Source organism: Apostichopus japonicus, chromosome 10 (assembly GCF_037975245.1).
Source record: "Apostichopus japonicus isolate 1M-3 chromosome 10, ASM3797524v1, whole genome shotgun sequence".
NCBI lineage: Eukaryota > Metazoa > Echinodermata > Holothuroidea > Aspidochirotida > Stichopodidae > Apostichopus > Apostichopus japonicus.
Genome location: NC_092570.1, coordinates 18,457,938 through 18,482,417, shown reverse-complemented (window position 1 = coordinate 18,482,417; position 24,480 = coordinate 18,457,938). Strand labels below are relative to the sequence as shown.

Genomic DNA, 24,480 nt, shown 5'->3' with positions numbered 1-24,480 from the left:
TGGTATGGTGTAGTACGGTATGGTATGGTATGGTGTGGTGTAGTGTGGTGTGGTGTAGTATGGTTTGGTATGGTATGGTATTGTATGATATGGTATGGTATGTAATGGTCTGGTATGGTGTGGTGTGGTGTGGTGAGGTATGGTATGGTATGGTATAGTATGGTATGTAATGGTATGGTATGGTATGGTGTGGTATGGTATGGTATGGTTTGGTGTGGTGTGGTGTAGTATGGTGTGGTATGGTATGTAATGGTATGGTATGGTGTGGTGTGGTGTGGTATGGTGTGGTCTGGTCTGGTATGGTATGGTATGGTATGGTATGGTATGGTATGGTATGGTATGGTATGGTATGGTATGGTATGGTATGGTACGGTACGGTGTGGTGTGGTATGGTATGGTATGGTATGGTATGGTACGGTACGGTACGGTACGGTATGGTATGGTACGGTATGGTATGGTATGGTATGGTATGGTATGGTATGGTATGGTATGCTTTGGTATGATACGGTATGTTCTCACTTTCATTCAAGTAGGACTTAAAATAAATTTTTATATTGGAGACCATTAATACATTTTGCATAACCTCCTCTTGTGATGGTTAGAAAATCGAGAATATTGACCTAATCTGTAGTATTCTTGCAGCCTGTGAGATATCTTATAATTATTTTCTTTCGGTTTAGTTAGATGGGAATAAAGTTGTTTAGACGAAGACAGGTGAAGAACAAGGCAAATCGAGGAAGGTAAAAACGAAACAACTTTTCTTTAATTTTATCAACAACGTTATCACTTAAGGAGGAATAAAAACAAATCACTTTAGTTTTCATTTTGTAATATATTTACAATAACATTAATTTCAACAGTTTTTTCATAAATAATACATTTCATTTGTACCTACCTTTAGATTTATATATATATATATATATATATATATATATATATATATATAACTCTAAATGATACCTTAGGTCGACATTTACATTGACTTACACACTAAATTTTATCTAACCCTAACCCTTTTTTCTAACCCTAACCCTGAACCGACCCTAACCAAACCTTGTAAATGAACGTTTTAGAGGACGGAGAACATTATAAAGCTATTTGCGACAATAAAAATATACATATATATATATTGAAGTTTACATTTGCTTCTTTATGCAGACGTTCCGGATGGAACAAGATCTTCTGGTGGTTCGCTTGCTTGAGACCTAACTCTGAGTCTGAGGATATCTCAACTGACGTATCCCATGATGCATCATCCTTAGGACCTTGTCCCTCTAGCCAGTCTTTCTCCAGTGGTGCTGACTGTAACACAGTACAGTCATTTGCGGTTAATACTCATAATAATATCACGTCATTGTTTCTGCATATTTCATTTCATTGTTATATTCTATGTTATATCATGTCATATTTTTTGCATATTTCACTTCATTATTATAACCTATTTAATATCATGTAATTGTTATGCATATTTCATCTCATTCTTACTAATTATTTCATCCCATTGATAGGCCACAAATTATTATTCATCTTGTTTAGCTCTTGTCCTCGTTTGTGATTTCAGACAAGTTGCGCCGGAACTTGGAACAGCGGCTCTGTGATTGGACCTCAAGACGTTGATACGTCATTCCATGACGTCAGTCCGTCCACTCAGTAAATGACCGAATTACTGTCCATAAAGTTTTCTTTTCTTGTTATCTCTAACTAAACATAATATTTTTTAATGACAATAACCTGTACGACGTATTGCTGATGACAGAGGTTAGAATTATTGGCGTTACTGGTCAACGCACACTTATCATTTGCGCCCCCTTTGTTGAGTCGCATCAGAAGGGCGAGGGAGGGGGGGGGGGGCTAGGGGGAGATTAAGGGATGGGTGGTAGTAAAGGTTAATGGATGACTTTAGGCATAACATTAACTTTGATATGTAGTACACCATTAAAACAACACTGCTACTGGTCTAGTTTTTGTGCCTATGGTACTTTTGATTTTTGAGATAAGCCTCAATAAAATATATATATATATATATAAATTAAAGAAAAAACCTGACGCTCATTACCGAATTAATATGGCTGGACTCTATAGTTTACCAGAAAGACAATTAGGGAGGTTTCAAACATCTCCACAGTACCGATGCAACACAAAACTCAATATGTAAGAGTACGAATTTTATGACCTAAAGTAACATGTCAGCAATGGGTTGTAAATTTGTTAATGCGTTGCCAATTGGTGTTGAATGGTGTCCATCTGTGCTATGTTGATATGGAGTTATGTGTCGGGTTGAGTTACTACAATTGATAAAACCATGGCTTAACTTTAACATTTAAGCTTGCACTAAGGAGCCGACGATAACATCAATTTTGCATTAAAACGTGCCTTTTTAGCAAAACATTAAATATAAAATATCATGAAATCCAGCAACAGAAAAAAATATTTGCAGTCTGTTTCTTTTGGACTTTGACATGGAAAAACTAAAAATATGCCCAACGTCCACCTTTTAATAATATTTTACATTCAGTCAAGAACCTTCGACGAACATGTGAGATATTAACATTGGATCAAAGTCCAGTTATATCAGGGTTATCTGTGACTCCCAGTCACGGCGAATTTCACTTCTGCATCGAATCGAGGGCCTAGTAAACAACCTCGAACCGAATCCGCGCTATTAACTTGCAATAAGACATCACGATTTAATTGTCGTCTTTATGACGTTGTAATGTAGCACTTGAAGTCATTTTCTAGGTTTTTAACTATGCATAACTTGATACTTTGATAATACCCTAATCTCTGACTGGGTCTCACCATTTTATATTCTTGGATGCCCTATTTAGATAATATATATTTAAATATTTTAAACCCGGACTCTTTCAGTTACATTGACTACAAGCCCCAAGTCGACCAGTACCTCGAAATCTGCCAGAGGCTGGGATTCCGTGGTGTCTTCGTCATCTCTCCAGATGATCTGGAAGAGGTTGAGGATGAATGTGGTGTCCCAGTTTTCCTCGGTGGAGGTGCAAACGGCGGCGTGTCCCTGATGAGGATAAAGCTAACACGAACACTGGTGGCGGTCAAGAGCCAGTATAAGAACCTCGACATCACAGAGGCCACGGAGGTAGGTTCAACTGAAGGGACTCTTAAAGTATCCTGACAGGAAATTATTTCAGGAATTTTACCAACTTAAAAAAAAATGTTTTACCTGTGTTCGGCATTTATTTTGTGGGAACAGTAGCGATTCAGAGAAATTTAGGTAAAAATATGACAAATAGTTCAAACATGCAATGCCCAACATTTTTTCTTATCTTGTATAGGTTCAACTTACAAAACTAGTTGGAGAGTAAGGCTATGCAGTATATACAATCTTTTAATAGTAATATCCTTTACCACCGATATCCTCTCTAGCTGATATAGTGATATCCTCTCTAACTGGAACATATCCTGCTTATTATTATTATTATTATTATTATTATTAATATTATTATAATTATTATGCTTATCATGATTATTATGATTATTAAATGTTAACTTTAACTACATCAAGTCACATTATTCCTAGCTTTTGGTATGATATTCAATGTCTTGATATATCCCTTTAGCGAAGTGTATACAGTCGCTATTAGTTCATATTATTTTTTATTGTTCTCATTCTTATTTTCAGAATTTCGTTCATGAACTAAAAGTCCTGCTGGCTTTACAAGGCCTCGAACAATTCCCTAAGATTTACGGGTTGACACCTCCGAAAGACGGCGGCCCTCTCCCTGCTATCGTCCAGGAGTTCATTGGAGATAGACAGTCCTACCATACAACCTCTCTCCTTGCTGCGATCAATTCCAGACGCATCTCACGGTATCAATCCGTTCAGGTGGCACTGGACATTGCTAAAGCATTGAGGGATATGCACGGACGGAGATTGCTGCATTGTGACTTGAAAAATGACAACATCCTCCTACAGATCACTGACAAGGGTCACGTGGCTCATGACGTGGACGCGAAAACATTCGATGCCAGCGCCCCATCATACCCAGCCAACGACGCCATTAAGGTGAAACTGATCGACTTCGGTCTCTCTTCCAACATGGACGAACCCGGACTATATCTTCACATGAATGACGAAGAGCAACGAACGGCCTTCGTTAGGTCATTTCACCTTGCCCCGGAGGTCATCAGAGGTCAAATGCCCTTGTATAAATTATCGGAGGTGTTTTCGCTTGGACAAGTGTTCAGAGACCTGGGTCAGCTCGGAGACAACTTTCTCGATCTCCTTGGTAACCAGTGCATGAAGATGAACCCAGACGACCGTCCAGAGCTCGATGACGTCATTAACCTTGTTGAAGGTCAACTTACAAGACTGCAACAACTATCGTAAACATGTGACCTGTATTTGCTGCGAAGAGACAAAAAAATAAAAAATCTGACTATAACGAAATTCCCTTTTGTGCATTTACCTTTTCTGAATACCAATCCGACTTTTTGAAGATTTCTTCATGTTTTTTTTTTTTTTTTGCAAAGAATAGTAGTAACATTTTTCTGTGTTCCAAAGCAGGCCGAGCCGAATCCACGTCCAGAGTACAGAGTGTGACCCCTAACCAAAGTTTAGGTTATGTGCTATGTTATCGAACGATACCACACATCTCTCACTTCACCCACCCCTCCACTCGGGGCGGAGGGAGGGGGGCTTGAGCCGTGTGACATGGAGGAACGGTCCCACCCTACCTTTTTAAATCCCGGGAAAGTGTCTCTTTTCCATAAATGATGAGTGCCCCACTTACGTGTAAATGAAAAGTATACCATTTGTAATGTTTGTCTATTTTTTCAATTCAAAAGCTTTCTGATGTAATTAACGCCCTTATGTTGAAAAATTATCCTTTTCATAATTTAATGGAGGACTTGAGCTTAGTGTTCACATACTGCACACGTAGACATACTGGTATTTCTGGTGTGGAATGCATAGATGATTCAGATTGTCAGAAAGGTTTGAGGTACTTGTTTGCGGTTTTCTCCTCGAATCAAAATATCATATTTCCCACTGCCTGTGAAAGTTTGTACCCATCAGCTGTGAATTAGTATCGCCGCCCTAATAAGGTACAATGTAGTGGAAAAGACTCGGACCCACATAGTGGAGAGCTTGAATATTCGAGATACTTTTCACAGTGGCCGTGCGCGACGATGGAGGGGGGGTGGGCCATGGGGGAGGGGGAAGACCTCAGACCCTTATATTGGAGTCGGTTTCAACGACCCTATAGTCGACCCCTCCATTATAAAATCCTATACATTCACCTCTTGGGCTTCCATAAAGGTTCATAGTATAAATTCATGGGCAGTTTTTCTCTCAACTGCAGATTCCTATTAATAATTCTTAGAAATGACTTTCTTTGTGCTTGTTGCAATAAGGAACCCCCTCCACTTACAATTATTTCCGTGGTTTGGAAACAGTAGTTGCTCCCGCCCTGAACTAATGAGCACTAAGTGATGTTTAGAGTTCAGCCAAAGTAATTTGTGTCTGCTACCATCAATTTGAATATTCAGTAGTACATAACAACGAATCCCGCGATAACTTCAGTCACATGGTACAATTTCGCGCTAGTTTTGTACAGTGTAGATGTACACAATAGTTTTCAATTCTAACAGCCTATACAGTACAGCGTTGTGACTCGCCAAAGAGATCAGAGCTTGTTGCGTTAGTTGTGCGTGTTTGTTTAATATTAAAAGTTTGGCAAAATTTCATTGAAAATGGCATCGAAAGACTACGTCGCAGAAAAGGGTAATGAATGGTGACATAGAAACGAAACTTTATGTTTAGTTAACTTTCGTGAAATTAATCGGAACAATATTATCGAACTCTCCAGTAGGACTAACGTAGGGCTAGGCTATGGCAATTGAGACGGCATTTAAACTTTAAATGTCCGTCATTCTAACATAGGCTAACGTATTGAAATGACCAGCTTTATGCCTACGCTGTTACTAGAGTACATCTATTAAATAGTAAAGAGAAGATCGGTTAGTCCTAGAACATTCGGATCCATAGGCTCCTATTTGTTCATTCTATGCATGGAAGAAGTATGGTGTATTTCTACAGTAGTACTAGGCCTACTACTAGATTAGGATAGGCCTAGCTAAGTTTGGGCTTATGCCTAGTATGCCTATTAGTATTAGTAGTATTAGAGTGTGGCACATAGATGTAACTGAGCCTGTTGCCTGCATTGTTAACGTTTGTTATATGCTACATATGACATGTGCCGATAACCTGATTAGGCAGGCCTAGGTGGTGTGTATTCTATTTTAAGAGCCATGTCATAATTTCGTTGGCCAGCTAGGCCTAGGCCTATCCCATGCACCTCATTATATGGGAACTGGTTCATGCCATGCCAATTGATTGACATATTTTATTTATAGGCTGAGCAAATGGTGTAACTTTAGGTGTAAGTTAATATCAAGTAGACAAACAACTAATTTAGGTATGTGTTTTTGAGTTACCACAATACATAAAATTAAATCAAGCCCAAAATGTGAATTTGTGGATGAGGTAGATTGAGGCATGTTGTATTTGTACAATGAAGTTGTAGTATTAAGTAGGCCTAGGCTAGACTGTAGACCACACAAATTATGCATTTTTGGCTTGGTTACCTTGCTCAACTAGGCTAGGCATAGGTACCGTTAAAGTAATTCAAGCTTACTCTGGGTATACACTGTTAAAGGTAGCTGTTACTAAATATTAAGTAATCAACATTTAAACATGATGCCAAAATGATTTTTGTTTCATGCAGAGAAATGTCGAAGTTTTCTGACTGAATATTACGGTGAAGGTGATAAGGGAATGAAGGACTTCAAGTATGCACAGCAATTGGTAAGGGTTGTTTTCTTTAATTAATGTTGGAATATTCATTTATGAGGATGCCATGGTTCATGTTATATGCTATACGTACCTGAGAACATTAGGAAAGTCTGTCAAATAGATGTACCACACACGTCAGTAGGAAACGTACATTAAGGGTTAATATGTAGTTGTTTGTGAATATTACCGTGCTTGGGCAGAATAACCAAATTTAAGATTTGATGTAAATTAGAACTTTCAACAATCCAACTATCATCACTATCTATGGGACAGAAGTTCTTGTCATTAAGGACCCAACCCCAAAATAGTTTTGAAAATCCTACTTACCATCTATGGAAGATGTCTGTGACTAAGTTGGAGATCTGAGCAAGTTATTGGCTAAGAGTGCAAGGTGGGAATTAGGGGGGGGGGGCAGCAGTCCAGGCAAAGGAGCATTGGGCTAACACCCTGGTAATGGCAGCATTTTCAGGTATTTTTTCTCCCAATGTAGGGATTTTTAGACACATCAATACTTGTCAGTAGAACAAATTACTCTGAACCTATTCATTAAGTGTCTCATTTCTTCCGTTGTTTTATCATCAAATCATTATCATCGAGGACCCCCTTCTCTGTTCCCTTCCCTTTCCTGACTCCTGTGTCCCTGAAATGTAGTTTGAAGGTGTCAACTTATCGTATCTTGCAGGTCTCACTGGCTCATAGAGAACAGGTCGACCTCACCATCGACCTAGACGATGTATCCGAGCTTGACCCGGACTTGACCGAATCGGTCATGGAGAACACACAACGGTACAAGCAGCTCTTCTCAGATGCAGTGTACGAGCTGCTTCCAGATTACAAGGAGAAAGAGGTAAGAGATAGGTTGCTTAGCATCATTACAAAAAAAAATTGTTAGTTTTTTAAAACTAACAATGTTCTCACATTGTGAATCATGCCCTGTCTTGCAAAAACAAACATTTCTGAATGGTAAACTTCTAACAAAGAACATATGCACGAGAGTTATCTTAAGCCATGCTGTGTGGTATTACCGAAAGGACGATACGTGTAAATTTAGAAGTTTACACGATGAGCCATTTTTCTCTAATCACACGGCAAGTTGTGATCACTATTAAGAATAAAAGATTGTCCTTCAAGAATTCTCTTGCTAAAAGTAAAATTGTACGTTTCCAAAGATATTAACAGCATATCACAATGTTGGGAACGTATTAAGGGTTTTGGGGAAAACAATTTTAAGCCGGGAAAAACAACTCGGATTATTTCTTCTTTTCATTTTATATACTCTCCATACAAACAGACAATGAAATATGAACTATTAATAACTGTCCAACGTTTATAATATCTCGCACCCTATCTTCAGTCCGTGCAGAAGGATTCTCTCGACGTCTACATCGAGCACCGTCTCATGATGGAACAGAGAATGAGGGGACCGAATGCTACGGAGATGCGAGACCCCAGGAATAAATTCCCAGCAGAATTGTTGAGGAGATTGTGAGTCTCTTTTCTGTTTCTCTGTTTTCTCATTTCTCCCTTATTTTATTCATTTCAAAAAGTCCCCTTGCAGGCACAGAGAAACTTGTGTTTGTTCTCTCGCTGTTGAAGTGATTGTAAAATACCCAAAAGAATCAATTTCTGGGAGAATTGCTTAACAGATGATTCATCCAAAACCTTGTTCCATTCATAGGGAGTAAGATGATTGGATGTTACTTTACTCCTAAAACGTGAATGCCACATGATTACTGACTCTCAAAGGTGACATGAATAATCATATTTTTGTCTGAGACTGTTGCAGACATGGGAACATCTTTCTTTGTCTTATCTTATCTTTTTAATTAACCTCCAGAAAATTAATTTCCCTTAAAAGTCAACCCTGATTGGTATACCTTGAATAGCATATAAGGTTTCTTTACAAAGCAGATCCAATGAGCATAAGGTTTCTTTACAAAACAGATCAATTGAGCAATGAAGTTTCTTTACAAAGCAGATCAAATGAGCATAAGGTTTCTTTACAAAGCAGAACAAATGAGGATAAGGTTTCTTTACAAAGCAGATCAAATTAGCATCACATTTCTTTACAAAGCAAATCAAATGTTTCTCTCTACTGTTTCGTAGTGAAATATTCTTCAAGATGCCAACCGCGGAGAAGCCACTCTCCATTCGTAACGTCAAGGCTGACAAAGTGGGCAAACTTCTGACGGTACGAGGTATCGTCACCAGGTGCACTGAGGTAAAACCAATGATGACTGTCGCTACGTACACATGTGACCAGTGCGGTGCCGAGACTTACCAGCCAGTGAGTGTTGTAAATGACTGATTTGTGATTTTCCATATTTATTGTCAAATGAGCATGGACCTGCAAATTATTTAGTCCCCTGGTATTCAAAGTGAAGGTTGCAACGCTTTTTTGGAGTCTCCGGCCATTTTTGGTGGGTCGCCAAAAGTTATGAGAATATAAAAAAAAAAGCTGAAATTTGTGGGAAATCTTTAACCTTATATTACTTCAAATGTTGCCAAATATTACTTCCTTTTGCAACTAATCACCCTTATTAAAAATGAAAAACTCTCAATTGAGATGGGGAAACCTCCCTCCATACCCATATTATTTCCTTATTTAAACTGTGTTATTATGTTATTTAATATTCTTTTATTTTAACAGATTAATTCTCCAGCCTTTATGCCTCTTCTGTTGTGCCCTAGTGAAGATTGCAGCAAAAACAGGTAAAGATTGAGCAATTTCCCGAATAGTTTTAAACATATCATGATGTACTTGGTTTGACTGGAAGTTAGCTGTGAGATGGAAGGATGTGGTCTCTCATATTTTTTCCATGTTAGTGATTAAAGGCAATTTTGTAGTGACAGGCAGTTAAACACTTTCCTAAAAGTAAAAGATATTCCACGCCGTTAGTTGTAACAAAAGAAAAAACCACCTTGTCAATCCATTCATTCTTCCAAAGGTTTCACTTTTCTCGCTGATCTCACCTTGTAATGTGTAATGTTCCCTGTATTAAGATTTTAATCAAATATGTTGAAATTACTCTTTGCCCCTCAGTGGATAAATGCATGCAGGAAAAGTGTCCATTAGCTATAAGTTGCATCAAATAAACCTGCCGTTTTGTCCTGAACAGCAGGTTTTTTCCAGTTGGTTAGTCGAGTGATCAGTCCCATCTTTTTGCACGTTAGTTGAGCTGCCTCTCCATCTATTATGCAACTCATCACACAGCTTAGTAGCCAAATCACTATCAGATCAATGCAGACATGGCAAGGTGTGAACAAATCAACTCTCCCAAACTCACCAGTCTGATTGCAGGAGAGATAAAGTTTCAGTACGATGAGGTCAAGAGAGCTGAAAAATGCAACCTCTGGTTAATGGACTAATTCTCGTCATGTTAATATAAGAAGAATGAAAACAGACAAAAATCAGCTCAATCGCCATGGTGACATCATTCACTCTGCTCTAGCCTGATATTATAACAATTTTGTTTGTTTGTCTGCGTTTTGTTTACAATCACTCAGATCCGGTGGCCGATTGTATTTACAAACGAGAGGTTCCAAATTTGTCAAGTTCCAGGAGATCAAGATTCAGGAACACAGCGACCAGGTCCCCGTCGGCAACATCCCCCGGACCATGACCATCGCTTCCCGCGGAGAGACCACCAGGAAGTGTGTGCCCGGCGACCATGTCAGCATCACAGGTGTATCCTTTTTGGAGTAAACAAATTGTTCATCTGACTTACCGAAAATTGTTTAAAATGAATGAGACAGGAGGAACTGTACTGATGTATGTTTATTTTTGATTAGTATTTCCCATCGTTTAGGAATGCTCACTTTAAAACCCTATCCATCTGATGATCATGGATGAACACAGATTTATATGTCAAATCTTCTCTTTTCGATGAGTGGTCAGATGAGTGGTCAGAGAATAAACAAGGCAGATAGGTAATAGTTACACCCAAGCCTCCTCTCGGTATTTACGAACGTACCTATCCAACAGACAAGGGTGTACCTCAGCATTTGACCGTCTTGTCAAATACTCGAAGGGGTGAGGGCGCCCTATCCATCATCACTGCAGTACAGCTGTGGTGACAGATGTCGTTTCGAAACCGTCGCAAGAACAGAACCAATATGAGAAATTTTGCAAATGAGAAATATAAAATCCAGGGAATGACTGCTCAATCAATCACTGCAATGCAGCAATTTTGAATAGATGAAAAGAATATGGTTTCCACTGGGGGTCCTCAACAGGGAACCCGGTGGTTGTTGGGCGAATTCGCTAACCGACGCACTATCACCTTATATAATCAAGACCATGTTGTTGGATTAAATGGAAGAGTGGGGTTTAATGTTGATTAGAAGTAGGAGGGGGTGGGGAGGTGTGGTAACTTGTAAGGTTTTCATCGTTGTAGATGTAACAGGATGTGGAGTCAATGAACCAGTGAAGTATATTCCTTGACCGTTGTATAAACAGGTATTTCTGCCGTTAATGAAAGCTGGCTATAGACAGATGGCACAAGGTCTTTTATCAGAGACTTACTTGGAGGCTCATGTAAGTATTCAAAACATCAAAGCTGTATTTTGTGTTGGATTTTGCCCACAGTATGGCGATACCATGATTGGACGGACGGAAACGTACAAAAATATACTGTCTGTCTACCGAGGTGACATTAGGAGCATTGAAGATTGGCCTAAACATCAACATTTGAACAAATGTTATGCTGAAAGAAAGTATTAAATTTGTGGGACACAGAATAATAGATTAGACAATAAGTCACCAAGTTTGAAGGGCCAATTGATCGTAATCACATAGATCCCTCAGTGACATTGTTCGAAATGAATATTACTTGGGTCGGATTTTGACAAAGTTTCAATCCAAAAGTAGGATCAATGGTAATCGCCATTATGCTCAAAATTTTTATATAACTTTGAACAGAAAATGAGTTTTTGAAAAATTGGATTTGTTAAGATTTATGTTATTGAAGCTAGTCTGCTTCTCTCTGCTAGAGAGGATTTGTATTGTTGTGCACTCTATGGAATAACATTGGAACCAAACAGTCTGAATTTTTTTTGATTTGTTCCTATTTTTTGTTTACAGTCGGTGATCAAGATGAACAAAGCAGCCGATGAGGAAATGAGCCTGCAGGAACTCTCAGAGGAAGAGATCCAGCAGATTGCAGGTAGAAAAGCCAAAAAAACAAAATGTTTTGTCTAAAATCAATAAAAGAAATTTAATTTTATGTACTAACTGACGTACCAAGCAGACAGTTTAAAACTTTAATTACAAGAGATGGTACGCTTACAAAAAGAAGAAACAAACTGATTGCTATAATCTGCCAGCGTTTGTAGGATATTCTATTTCAAAGCACGATTACATTTTCCTTCTTTTTATTGGGGGAGGGGGGAGAGTGGGTGGAAGAGGAATGGGGGAAAACAGTAACTTATAATGCAAATAGCAACTATTTTGAGATTAAATGGTTACTTCAAGTTAACAGATTATTTCTGTACTTGAGGTGATGGGACCTATGTTTGACTTTATTTGAAACAGGAAATACAAACATTCAAACTGTTTCACTATCAGAATACGAAACCTGAGAAATGATGGCAGGCAATTGTTCAGCATATTACTATGGTAACCACATTTCAATCTTAGTGAAACTGCTTCCACTTTATGGTATTTGATGACCTAATCAAAACATGCACTGGCAGGTGCTATGATTGTTTACAAGGTGAAACAGTTTTTCTTATAGTAAACAAGGTTCTAGACATGCTTTCTTTGGATAGCAATGTGTTACACATGCTTTTTGCTTTGCTAAAAGATGAAATTTTCGAGAGAAAAATGAACCTCATCATGATTATGGATGCTATCAGCTACTGATGATTTAGGCCATAAGGATTGCCACATCTAGTGAAAAATATAATGGTAATAGAATCTTCAGAAGAGCTTATTTATGATTTCCATTTATGAAACAGAGGAAGACTTTTACGAAAAGTTGGCAACTTCCATCGCACCAGAGATTTACGGCCACGAAGACATCAAGAAGGCCCTTCTGTTGATGTTGGTTGGAGGTGTGGACAGATCACCCAAGGGAATGAAAATCAGAGGTAAGTTAAGAATGTTTTAATAAATTTGTTTGTTCAAGTGTTTATGTTAATCATTTTAGTTTCCATAGCGACAATTTGATACTTGCTTTAGTATTTTACAGTGGTGTTTGAAAAACTTGTCACAATATTTCTCAAAAGCTAAAAGTGTTATAGAAATTAAATTTTGGACTGTGAGCAATCATTTCTAAGTATCTGCAAAGTATCAAAGATTAACTCTTTGCAAACAGTAATCCTTTTAACAATTTGTATCCTTGACATAGTTTGTTTTGCATTTTTGCAGGTAACATCAACATCTGTCTGATGGGTGACCCTGGTGTCGCCAAATCTCAGCTACTGTCCTACATTGACCGCTTAGCTCCAAGAAGTAAGTTTCAAACAAGGAGAAAGAGAAATGAGATTGTTCTTCCATCTAGACAGAATTTCAGCTTTATTTAGTCATAAACAAATTTATTTAGTCATGGTTGAATGTTCATGTGACATCATAAGCTTGATTCTACAATCTCCATTGTTCGACCCACTCATTTTCCTGAAAGTGGTTTCACATTCAGGCCAGCTAAAGACGATTATATTGTGCTATGCATCCACCATCTCAATTATACGGTGTTGGGAGGAAGGTTAATTGTGGGTGAGGTTGAAGCATAAATCTTCTTCGGCTGGTTATCATGCTGTTAAAAATATATATTGGGTACCAAATGATGCGAGCAACTAATCATGGCATTATGGAATATTGTGTAATGAGATTTAATCTTAGCCCATCAAAGAAATAATTTGACAATGTTACTATTACAGTAGATACTGACAGCTTGTCGAGCTGAGATGCATATACCTGATAATTGGATGTTGATATGAGTGCTTCAAAAAGTTTCAAGTTTCAATTTACAGAGGTTTGGTTTGTAAAGACTGAACAAAATGATTTAACAAAGTTGGAAAAATTTACAGACTTCCCAGGTTCATGTACAAAGCTGAGATGCATATGGTATCCAATTGTCTTTATGAAGTGAGAAAACCGTTTCTGGGGTAGTATGCAATGACGAAGACTTACCTGGAGGGATCCAGAAAGACACAATGTATCTGCTTATATATGTATTAAAATGATTAATAGAACACTGACTTGGAAATTTAGGACAATGGAAAGTAGCTAATATTTCCCAGTCAGTTTGCCATTATTCATTTACTTATATAACTATTCATGAATAGCCAAATTTTACATGAAATTTCTTCGTTCTTTTTCCAAAATGTATTTGTGATGCAATTCCTAATCTGCATTTTCTGATTAATTCTCAGGTCAGTATACCACAGGGAGAGGTTCCTCTGGGGTTGGTCTCACTGCAGCCGTGATGAAGGACCCCGTTACCGGGGAGATGATATTAGAGGGCGGTGCACTTGTACTGGCAGACGAAGGAGTCTGCTGCATTGACGAATTCGACAAAATGAACGAAACGGACAGAACAGCAATCCACGAAGTGATGGAACAACAGACGATATCCATCGCTAAGGTAATGAAACAGATCATAACTCTCTTATTTATTGTAATGTGTTTGGTAAATCGAAATGGACAATTAGCAGTTTGTTTAAAAGCAGTTATTTGTGTTGTGAATCTTAGCCATACACTATTTCCCACTGCACTTACTTATGCATTGCTCTATGTAAGCACTCAGTGGAGCTTTTATTGTATTTAACCCAAAAAGGTACTAGGAGCAGGCTTTTAGCAAAACATGATCTTTTGTGACACCAAAAATGCATTATTCATGATTAAAGCTTGAGATAAGTTTTGGTTTATGCAGTGAGAAATTTAGTTTAGAACAGTGTTAATGCTCTTAAAATCACCCAATTAAGAGCGATGTGCATTGTTCCATGGAATTTTTTGGAGTTAATTTCCCTCCTTCCATTTTGTTTCGAAAATGGCTATATTATATGTTTAATCTTAACTTGGATTATGGATTATGCGACAACAGTGATGGAGTCGAATATAATTTCTTTTTGCATTATTTTTAGTGTTGTTACGGAGAAGCTGGAAAACAGTTAGTTTGGTGGAACTTTTACAACGTGCTACAGTTCTTGAGTAAGGATACATTTTTTTTCTTGTTTCTGTTAGGCTGGTATTATGACATCACTCAACGCCAGGGTCTCCATTCTAGCAGCGGCTAATCCAGCCTACGGTCGATACAACCCAAAGAGATCTATCGAACATAACATTCAGCTTCCCGCCGCTCTCCTATCTAGGTTTGATTTGCTTTGGTTGATCCAGGACAAACCTGACAGAGAAAATGACCTCAGGTAAGTTGAACTTTGACCTTTGCAACCGTATCTTCATTATTATTGGCCATTGATTTCAGTGTCCATCAGAAACGGCATGCGAGCACTTGGGGTTGTTTGTGTGTTTGTGTGTGTTGATTTTAATTGTGCAAATGCCCCTTTAATGTGCAGATGTTGCTTTATTTCAAAACACTTGTATTGAAGTGGAGGTTATTAAGTATAACAACAATAATTTATATGCAAAATATATTTCATAAAAATGCCAAGAAGTTTCCTCTAGATCCCCATTTGGAAAAGAAAAACAGTGAAGGGTATTAAAACAAATGTCTTTGATAATTTTCATACTCAATGTGTGGATTTCCCCTTAATGAGTACAATAATGCTTTTCCTTCTGTGGAGATCAAAGGTCATTGTCAAATCAACGTAGGTCAAAAATCTGACAACCTTGTAAACATCATTACTCAGCCAGTAAAGCTAAGATGAAGTTCATACTTCTTATGTAGATTTGCCCATTTCTGTGTAGGGCAAATTTATTGACTATTGTAGGAATAGAAAGATTTGTCCAATTCCTAGCCTAAAAATTGGATACTTTGCCTTGTTTTGAGTTTACATAAGCCAGACAGTTTGTTCGCATGAGCAGTTATTGTTTGCACTAAGTGATGGGGTTATCAACCACTCTGTCTTACATATAGCAAAATATAATCAGTTTGTGGTAGTGTCAAGCTTACGTTTTGATATTCAGCTAGGACATTGCCTAATAGTGTGTGTTGACGGAAAAATGTATGTGGGTAAAGTATAAAGACAAGAGATGGAAAACAATAGAGAGGCATGTTGAAGACAGCCTAAACACATTTCATCTCTTGTATGTTGCAGGCTGGCCCAGCACATCACATACGTCCATCAGAAATGTAAGCAGCCGCCATCACAGTACGAACCCTTGGAAATGAATCTGATGAGGTAGGTGACCAATGAGAGCACTCGGAAAAGGCGGGAAAACGTTTCATATCAAAACTGATTTTTTTTATTTTTTTTATTGAAGATTGGTTGTTGTGGGTCGGTTGTTCAAAGATATGTAATGGATAATTTGCATGACAATGAATGTGACAATCACTGTTTTGGTTATACCACTCCGTACAAAGTTTTTAAGGATGTAAAACTGGGAAAAGAACCTTGTCCACATATGTAGAATCTTACTTACTCGATTTGGATTGTGAAGCAGGCTCATGCAGTTAAAAGCTCTGATAAATGTATTAGCAAGATTGGGGAAAATTTTCTTCAATTTTGGCAGATAGCAAATGTATAGGAGGGGGAAGGCTGGTAGGAGCAAAGTGCTCAAGAGTGGATGGATAGTAGCCTTGGTGGGGACAATTTATACTCCTTCACCAAAAGGAATCATGAATCAATCATAGTTATGTTATCTGGATCGAACATTTGTGCATTTCTGAAAGCAGAATTAGCCGCTTAACATTCATGTTGTTTTACTAATTTACAAAAAAAAAAAAAACGAAATTGGTTTCTTGAAGTGCGTCAACAGGATTGGTACTTTCAAAAGAAATTTTATTCACACAAAGGATTCTGGGTCGTAGGAAACGGCAACAATGAATTGTTCATCATACTGTTAAATCCGTAAAACCCTTTTGCCAAATACTAAAATGGTATTTAACCTTGGTAGTACTGTCCTGTTGATTTTCTTCTTCGATCAGACGTTACATGGCACTTTGTAAAACCAAGATTCCGGTCATCCCCATGGAACTAACAGATTACATCACTGGTGCATATGTAGAAATGAGAAAGGAGGCCAGGACCAGCAAAGATACCACATTCACCTCGGCCCGTACACTACTGGCAGTACTCAGGTTATCAACCGCTTTGGTAAGTCTAACATAGTTGTCATGGCAACGGTCTGAAATCCTTTAGTATGTTTTGTATGTTAGTCTGATCTTTTTTCAAATGCAAACACATTTGAACATATCAGATACTTCACATCCTTTTATAATTGATAAGAAAGAATGGATACTGCTACATTATATCCTTTATGTAGGTAATGGTATAAAAGTAATTGTATGGCCCAAATCATTTTTTAAATTTTTTTTTTACAAAGTGTTCAAATATAACAGTCACAGCTAGGTTGTTCTGTATTGTAATGTGACAACACCAGGAATGTCATAAACATTGATGTTAATTTATGGACTGACCCATGTGTGTAAGTCTCTGTCTGTGATAATCTATGGGATGGAGCAAAATACAGGTATGCTCCGATAAAGCTTCCAAAAAACTGTCTCAATTTAACCTTTTGTTTGATGTTTGACAGGCTCGGTTGAGGCTGGTCAATGTGGTTGAGAAGGAAGACGTAAATGAAGCCATGAGGCTGATGGAGATGTCCAAGGAATCACTGCAAGGCCAACAGGAAACAACCAGCCGGTAAGAAAAGATATATCATGGGGTGTTTTAGTCTTGAAAAGTTGTAGTCTGAGCAGAAGAAAAGACAAAAATTTAAGTTCTTGTAAATGTTCTGCAGCCATTCTAGTTCCACAATATTCAGTTTAGGAAATCTGCTAAATCTCTGGAATGCTCATTTAAGGCTAAAGAGATGATGCCATGGGTTTGTATGATTGCATGGTAAACCTGTTGTGTGTAGCAACTGCAGAAGCGGCCTAACGATCCGTTTGTTAAACTAAGTAGTTCAGCCACTTTAATGTGCTAATCGAGTGACAGATAAGTGACACATGGTATGAAGGAGTTAATGCAATTCATGGACTTTTGTCTCATCATAATTTGCATTCTACATGGCTTCCTGCAGTCGTTCATGCGAGGCTAATTTTTTTACTTTCTTGCTCACCCAACTGTGCTTAACCAGTAGTGTTTTCAAAAAAAGAAACATTTCCTCTCTCTAAGCTTGCCAAGTGAAGAAAAACAAATATGAAGTACGATCCCCTTTTCTTTCTTTTTTTTCTCGACATAGAACTCAGAGATCGGAAGACGTCATTTACAGCATCGTTCGAGACATGGCCTCGGACGGAAAGAAGAAATCGCTAAAGTACAACGATGCCAGGCAGGGAGTACTCGCTAAAGGATTCACCAACGACCAATTCGAAGAAGCCCTGGAGGCCTACGAGGAGCTCAACGTTTGGATCATCAATCATGCCAAAACAAGAATAACATTCGTTTGAAACTTGGCTCTGACAATAGTGTCAAATCTGGAACTTTTGTACATAATTATATTTTTCCTTTTTTTGTTTGAGGTCGGGGGGAGGGGGGGGGGATGGAGGGAGGGAGATGAGGTGGAGAAGCAGTCAAAAGTGTTGCTTATTGGAGATATTAGAAATAAGAGATGTTCTCCAATGGAACAGAAAACTTGACCATAAAACTGATTCACAACAAACTAAAGGTAGTAACAGTTTGTACACATGAGTTGAACATGACACAATCATGTTAAAGCACTCACTGCCATGCCGACCTACCAGATGCCTATCACGCAGGGAATCAGAATGAACGAATCAAGGTTCCGACTTGTTCGGTATACCGGAATGAGAAGAAAACTAAAACATGTTTTAGAAAACTCAAGTTTTAAGTGCTAAAAACAGTTAGTGTGAGATATGGTTCACAAGATCTCTCCTTCAGTAATTACCACAAAAAAATATAACATTGTATTGTATGTACGATAACCCATCCAAGTACCCACAATGCACCACCAAAATACCTGATATTTGATATAAGTCGATTTGAAATTGCAAATTGTACTGCTTTTACAGCCTTCTCTGGTCCCTTTCCATATCAAAATCAACTTTCCTTCAGTCATGTTTTAGCAAATAGAAATGCTCATTTTGAATGTTCAAAGTTCACAGGGCTGCAAGCATCACTCTGACCTAGCTTTAACATTGGCCCAGCATCATTTTATTTGCGTCATATAGTGAAAGGTAACGTACAGTGCGATGAAAATCTTGCATCCATTGATGTCAAGGAACGGTAAATAATGCTTCGTCTGGGAGAACAAAGGGTTTTTGCCGGATCTATGAAGGGTTTCGTTACTTCGATTGTTTTTATACTATAAAACATTAATAGGAGTAACTATGTTGAGGAATAAAACAATATTTGTGGTGTTTCTGATCAGACCATGCTTTGCAATGTTTAGTGACCTTGTTGTTACCTGTTTGTTTCATATCTGAAGTTGCATGGAAACCACCATGTTGTAACGTTCTTTTGGTATGTAATATATTGTCTTTTTCCTTCTTTTTTTTCAACAATGTCAAACAAATATGGAAAGTAAACCCATGTCATTAATTCAAATGTATTTTTTGCTGTCAAATTTTAAAATGGACAAAAATAAAATCGTGCATTTTTTGTGTGTATTTAAATAAATAACATCAATTAGTTGGCTGTTGTGTTTTGTGTGTATATCTCTTTGTTAATATTGGGGTTACATGCTGATCTGGACAATCGTTTATGATTTAAAATATTAAAAACACAGGGTCCGACATGGTTGATATTTTGGGAGTAGTTGTGAATGGGGTAAGGGATCGTTTCCAAACATAACGGTCATGTGATCCAAGGTCAATTAGGGGTCAAAAACTAGTATTTTTGCAGTAACTTGAGAACAAAATGTCCGTCAAGGTTGGGAGTTACGCTATAGTAATTCAATAGTCGACCTGCATCTAGGTTATCTTTGACCTTAGGTTGACCTCTGGTGACCTGTATTAGTTTCTTTGGTTATTTGAATTTTCGTAGCCATATTCGAATCTCAAAGGTACCTTCTGATCAATATTGTCCATCGGTTGACCCCTGTGCGACGTTCCTGCGCGAAGTTATCCAGTGCTGCCAAGTCACCCGCTTTGGGCGGGGGTCACCCGCATTTTCGGGTCGTCACCCGCCCACCTGTCCGAATCTCCCGCATTTTTGAAGAATCTCCCGCGAGGTCGGAAGGTCAAACCTTGAAATATATGTTCATTTTGGGAGATATTGGGCAAAGAAAAAAATTTGTCAATATTTTGATATAAGATAGAGCTATGTGTGCTATATAGAGGAAACTAACTCCCGCTTAGTCAATCGGACACCCAGTTCTCAAGTTATGAGGGGCCAGAGGTTGGTTTTGATACCTTTTTAACAATAACATTGTGTGTGTGTACATTGGAGCAAATAACAATTTTAGGACAGAGTGCACATCGAGGAGAACATTTTTGATAAAAACCATCAGGTCATCCAAGGTTGCTTATATGCAAAAAACTGCCAACTTGCAACATTTTTGCTAATTTTTGCAACATTTTTGCAACATTTTTTGCAACATTTTTGTGTGTGTACATCGGACCACATAACAATTTTAGGACAGTGCTGCTCCCATAGTCCCTTTTGGCTATAACATTTTCTTTTAACATGGTCAATATACTCACACTAACGTCTAATGGTAATGCAGATGCGGGACGTTCCACGTACGCATGTCACACACACACATTTTTGCCCCTCAAGTGCAGTTTTGTGAACAGGTCAGTGTCCTATTACAGTATGTTATCAAAAACACAACCCTGTCTCCATAGCAACAACAAAAACAACCTAATGTTTCATTATTCGAGCAGCGATTGATGGAACATGCTTCCGGCACCGGAGTTGATGTTTAATGTAGTGGTAACTATACTACCCGAAACAGACTAGAAAACAATTTAAATCAGCAACGTGACCAAACTCCCAAATATATTAAGTAGCCTACATGACAGGAAGGAGCAGAGATTATACGATAGGCCTACTATTACCAAAGAAGAGTACAAAAAAATAGCCGCGTCTCCCTTCTTTAGCTTAAGCTATATGTTATTAAAACTGTAACAATCAAGGGCGTAGGAACCGGGGGGGCTGGGAGCGCCGGCCCCCCCAGTGAAAAATCCCCTACCCTTAGACCCCTCCCCCAGGCCGGCCATCAGTCTTCAGCCCCCCCCCCCCCACTCAAAAGTACCTTCCTACGCCACTGGTAACAATGGCACCGATATGAGAGTATTACTGGCTAATGTTAAATATGGCTTTGATAAGATGCAGTCAACTATTTGAAGTTGCTATGAGAAGAAATGAAATTCTTTCTATTAAGTTCAACTTCATAATAATAGTAATAATTAACTGCGGTTTGAATATCGGTATCTAAAGAGTTAATTAATAAGCCTATATAACGATCACGCTCCATTGCTCACCGAATATTGTTACGAAATGCGTGTTTTTTGTGTCTTCATATAAATATTCGCCTATATATGTACATTGGACATGTTGAACAAGATAGGCCTAACATGCATTTATGATATACCATATCAGAAGTATAGCCAGCAGCTTGCATTGTGACCTTAAACTAAAGTGTCACAACATATTTTGTTCATCATTTTAAGATAGTGAACAACTTAATTGGGTTTAACTGTAGCCATATTCCGTTCAATTCTAAAATTGACAATATTTTCAGCAAAGAAGTACTTGGATAAAGCGAGTGCATAAGACAATCAATCTGCAGAAGTGACTGACCGCGTCTGCGAAATCTTCAATTTGGAAATTTGTTAAAGTTGAATTGGTTGTATGCTGGAAAGATTATCTTTACTTTTCGGATTTATGTTGACTTAATGAATTAGTTTCTTTCCTTCCATCGGATACAATGACATGAACGGAAGGCCGATGGTTTCGACCTATAAACTCTATCATTATTATCACAGTTTATGAGCCTAAAAGGGAATTTAATGATGACAGAGATGTTACTCTGATAAAACAGTTTAAAAAGGAAATACAGGAAAGGTATTTCGTCTGTAGAGATATTACGTGAGGAACTGTTAAGGACAGTTTATTTTTTTTTTGTCATTTACATTCATGATTTGAACGGACATGGCTTCTTATAAATGTATCTTCTTTATCTGCAGTTTGTACGCCATCTTGTGCGTACCATGGATATACAAAGCTGTATTACCTTTTTTAAGTAGCGACAGTTTCGTCTGGAAGAATTTCGATCTAGATATTAGGTCGAAAAATTCTGCGATTTCCGACCAGACTGTCGTACAGCCAACTAGTGACAAGGACCTCTTCAACGTGATTTTTATAGGATATGGCAAATTCAGTCATCACAAATTTCCAGAACATTGTGACTGTAATGGCGACCCGTATTACGTAACAAATGATACTTGTGGCATAAAGGACGCCGACGCCGTGATATTCACCAATGGAGCAAGGCGTGGGATGACCTTGGAAAGCTGGCGGCGGTACCACAGAGAGAGAAGTCCCTCACAACTGTGGGTACTGGGTACACATGAGTCCCCATTAACTTGCGTAGCCGTCCGACCACCGGACGATATGAAAATGGTGTACAATTTATCGTTTACTTACCACAGCAGATCTGACTTTCCAAACCCTTACGGATTTTATACAAAGTATGCCACACAACAAAATGGCTCTGTGAATTGGTACTCTAAGAAGAGTAAACTCATCCGATGGACCAGTTCGCATTGTCCTCTGTCACCGAGGCATTATAAAAGAAGGGACTTTGCATATGCATTAAAGGAACATATTAATATCACTATGTATGGTACTTGTGGCGATGGTCGCTTCGACGGTGAAGAATACACGGAAGCGGTGACGGAACATAAATTTTCTCTCATTCTGGAAAATAGTTGTTGCTCTGAGTACATAACGGAGAAATTTTGGGACTCTTTACTGATATATAATCAAGTACCAGTGGTTTACGGAGCAACTCGAGAAGAATATGATAGAATAGCGCCACCAAAATCTTATATATTTATGCAAGATTTTTCATCCTTAGAGGAACTTGCAGGTTTCATTACTAAAGTTGGTTCTAGCGAGATCGAATACAACGAATATCACTACTGGAGGAGACTTGGTTACGTAACCAAACAGAGACATCCGGAGGACCGAATCCACCATTGCAACTCAATATGCAGAATGTCAGATACGGTGAAACAAGCTAGAGCTGGTAAGAAATTCCAGTATGACGAAATGAGTGACGTTTTTTTCGGAGGCTGTCGTGACTGTCAGAAAGAATTAGACTTTTTTTACTGAATAAAAATTGACTTCAGATAAACAATTTAAAAAAAAATCAACTTTGACGAAACGAGACGTGACGTGCATTTTGGAGAATGTCGTGATTTCATGTCAGAAAGAAATTGATATGTTACTGAATAAAAATTGATTTCAGATTGAAAACAAATTTAGTTGCTTTGCTTTTTAATCTTGCAACCCTTTCTAATTACAGTTGTCTAAATTTCTCAACAAAGGGATATTTTTTTTATTGAGAACTAACAGAAGCGAACTTTTTCTTTACAAAAATGAAAAAAAAAAAAACACTTTTCATTGAGGCACGTTTGAGTCATATAAGGAGAGAACGTGACCCCCTCCGTGACCCTCGCCCCAACAAGTTATCGGCTTGATGCATTTTCCACCCTGGACTATAGTCATTTGATCATGACGGTGTTACATCAAAATGATATAGCAAGTTCGAATGAGAATAGACGCTACCCATGATCTTGCCGGTTGAAAAGTTGAGGAGCAATCTGCATTGTTTTACATAATATTTACAATTTAAAATCCTTCATGTCTTGAAGGTATCAAAAATAATTTTGGTGATTCCAATATCTGATGACTGAGAGAATTTAAAATGGAAGAACAGGGAAGAGACTAGTGACACTGAGGGTGGTGGGGGGGTGGGGTGGGGGAGGTAGGCTAACCCGATCGAGCTCCTGCAGGTTAGCAAAATAATAGTAAATGTCAGACTCCATAAATGGGAGTAAAGTAGGAGTATTAAATGTAGACAAGCAAATTATTTTTCAGATCGGAAGCATTAACCAAACTAGAGAACTAGTGCCAGCCAGAGGAAGGATAAAACTCACTTCACTGGTGGTGGAGGGGGGGGGGGCAACTGACCCGGCCCTGGCAATACTACCCTCCCAGGAGTATATAGGGAAGAGTGGGTGCAGGAGCAAATATTTGAAGTTGTCACCCCATCCCCATCCCACCCTGTGTACATAAATGTATATAATAATTTATAATGGTCATGGACTCTTTAATGTATGAACAATCCATGCTTCTATTGGTGTGGGGGAATGGGGGGGGGGGGAGTTGTGCCTCACAGATAATGAAACCCTTCAATTCTGTTGAAACATAGAACAAATAACAAAGACATCATCCTTTCAATTGACCATAGTGTTTTATATTCCACTCTTTATTAAGTTGTTAATATTTAACAATCTTGATGAAGAAACATTTGTCACTCTTTACCAATCTCGCCTCATCCCCTTTGAACCATATCAAAGAATTTTTTTTCTAGATTATTGTCAAATTATAATAAT

At 38.2% G+C, this 24,480-nt stretch overlaps 3 protein-coding genes across 4 annotated transcripts in view; all 3 read left to right on the top strand.

The window, feature by feature from the left end:
- LOC139975062 (uncharacterized) overlaps positions 1–4,410 on the top strand; it is a 9,377-nt gene extending 4,967 nt beyond the window's left edge. Inside the window, exons 2-6 of one of the 2 annotated variants that reach the window (XM_071982678.1) lie at positions 681–740; positions 1,159–1,327; positions 1,562–1,650; positions 2,869–3,109; positions 3,653–4,410. In XM_071982678.1, the coding sequence (XP_071838779.1) occupies positions 685–740; positions 1,159–1,327; positions 1,562–1,650; positions 2,869–3,109; positions 3,653–4,360 (1,263 nt within the window). In that variant the 5' untranslated portion in view covers positions 681–684 and the 3' untranslated portion in view covers positions 4,361–4,410. The remainder of the gene's footprint in view (positions 1–680; positions 741–1,158; positions 1,328–1,561; positions 1,651–2,868; positions 3,110–3,652) is intronic. The other variant, XM_071982679.1, reaches the window with a different exon arrangement.
- A 1,186-nt stretch (positions 4,411–5,596) lies between these two features.
- On the top strand, positions 5,597–19,545 carry LOC139974740 (DNA replication licensing factor mcm7-B-like). Its single transcript, XM_071982122.1, has 17 exons — positions 5,597–5,755; positions 6,759–6,838; positions 7,509–7,673; positions 8,181–8,311; positions 8,933–9,113; positions 9,477–9,538; positions 10,334–10,514; positions 11,286–11,363; positions 11,910–11,991; positions 12,785–12,916; positions 13,197–13,280; positions 14,201–14,412; positions 15,012–15,193; positions 16,046–16,129; positions 16,876–17,044; positions 17,484–17,593; positions 18,135–19,545. Exons 1-17 carry the CDS (start codon positions 5,725–5,727, stop codon positions 18,340–18,342), a joined length of 2,172 nt encoding a protein of 723 aa, XP_071838223.1. The 5' UTR covers positions 5,597–5,724; the 3' UTR covers positions 18,343–19,545.
- Positions 19,546–22,009: 2,464 nt separating this feature from the next.
- LOC139975460 (4-galactosyl-N-acetylglucosaminide 3-alpha-L-fucosyltransferase FUT6-like) lies at positions 22,010–23,194 on the top strand. Its single transcript, XM_071983458.1, has one exon. The coding sequence runs from the start codon at positions 22,010–22,012 to the stop codon at positions 23,192–23,194; it is 1,185 nt and encodes a 394-aa protein (XP_071839559.1).
- Positions 23,195–24,480: the final 1,286 nt, after the last annotated feature.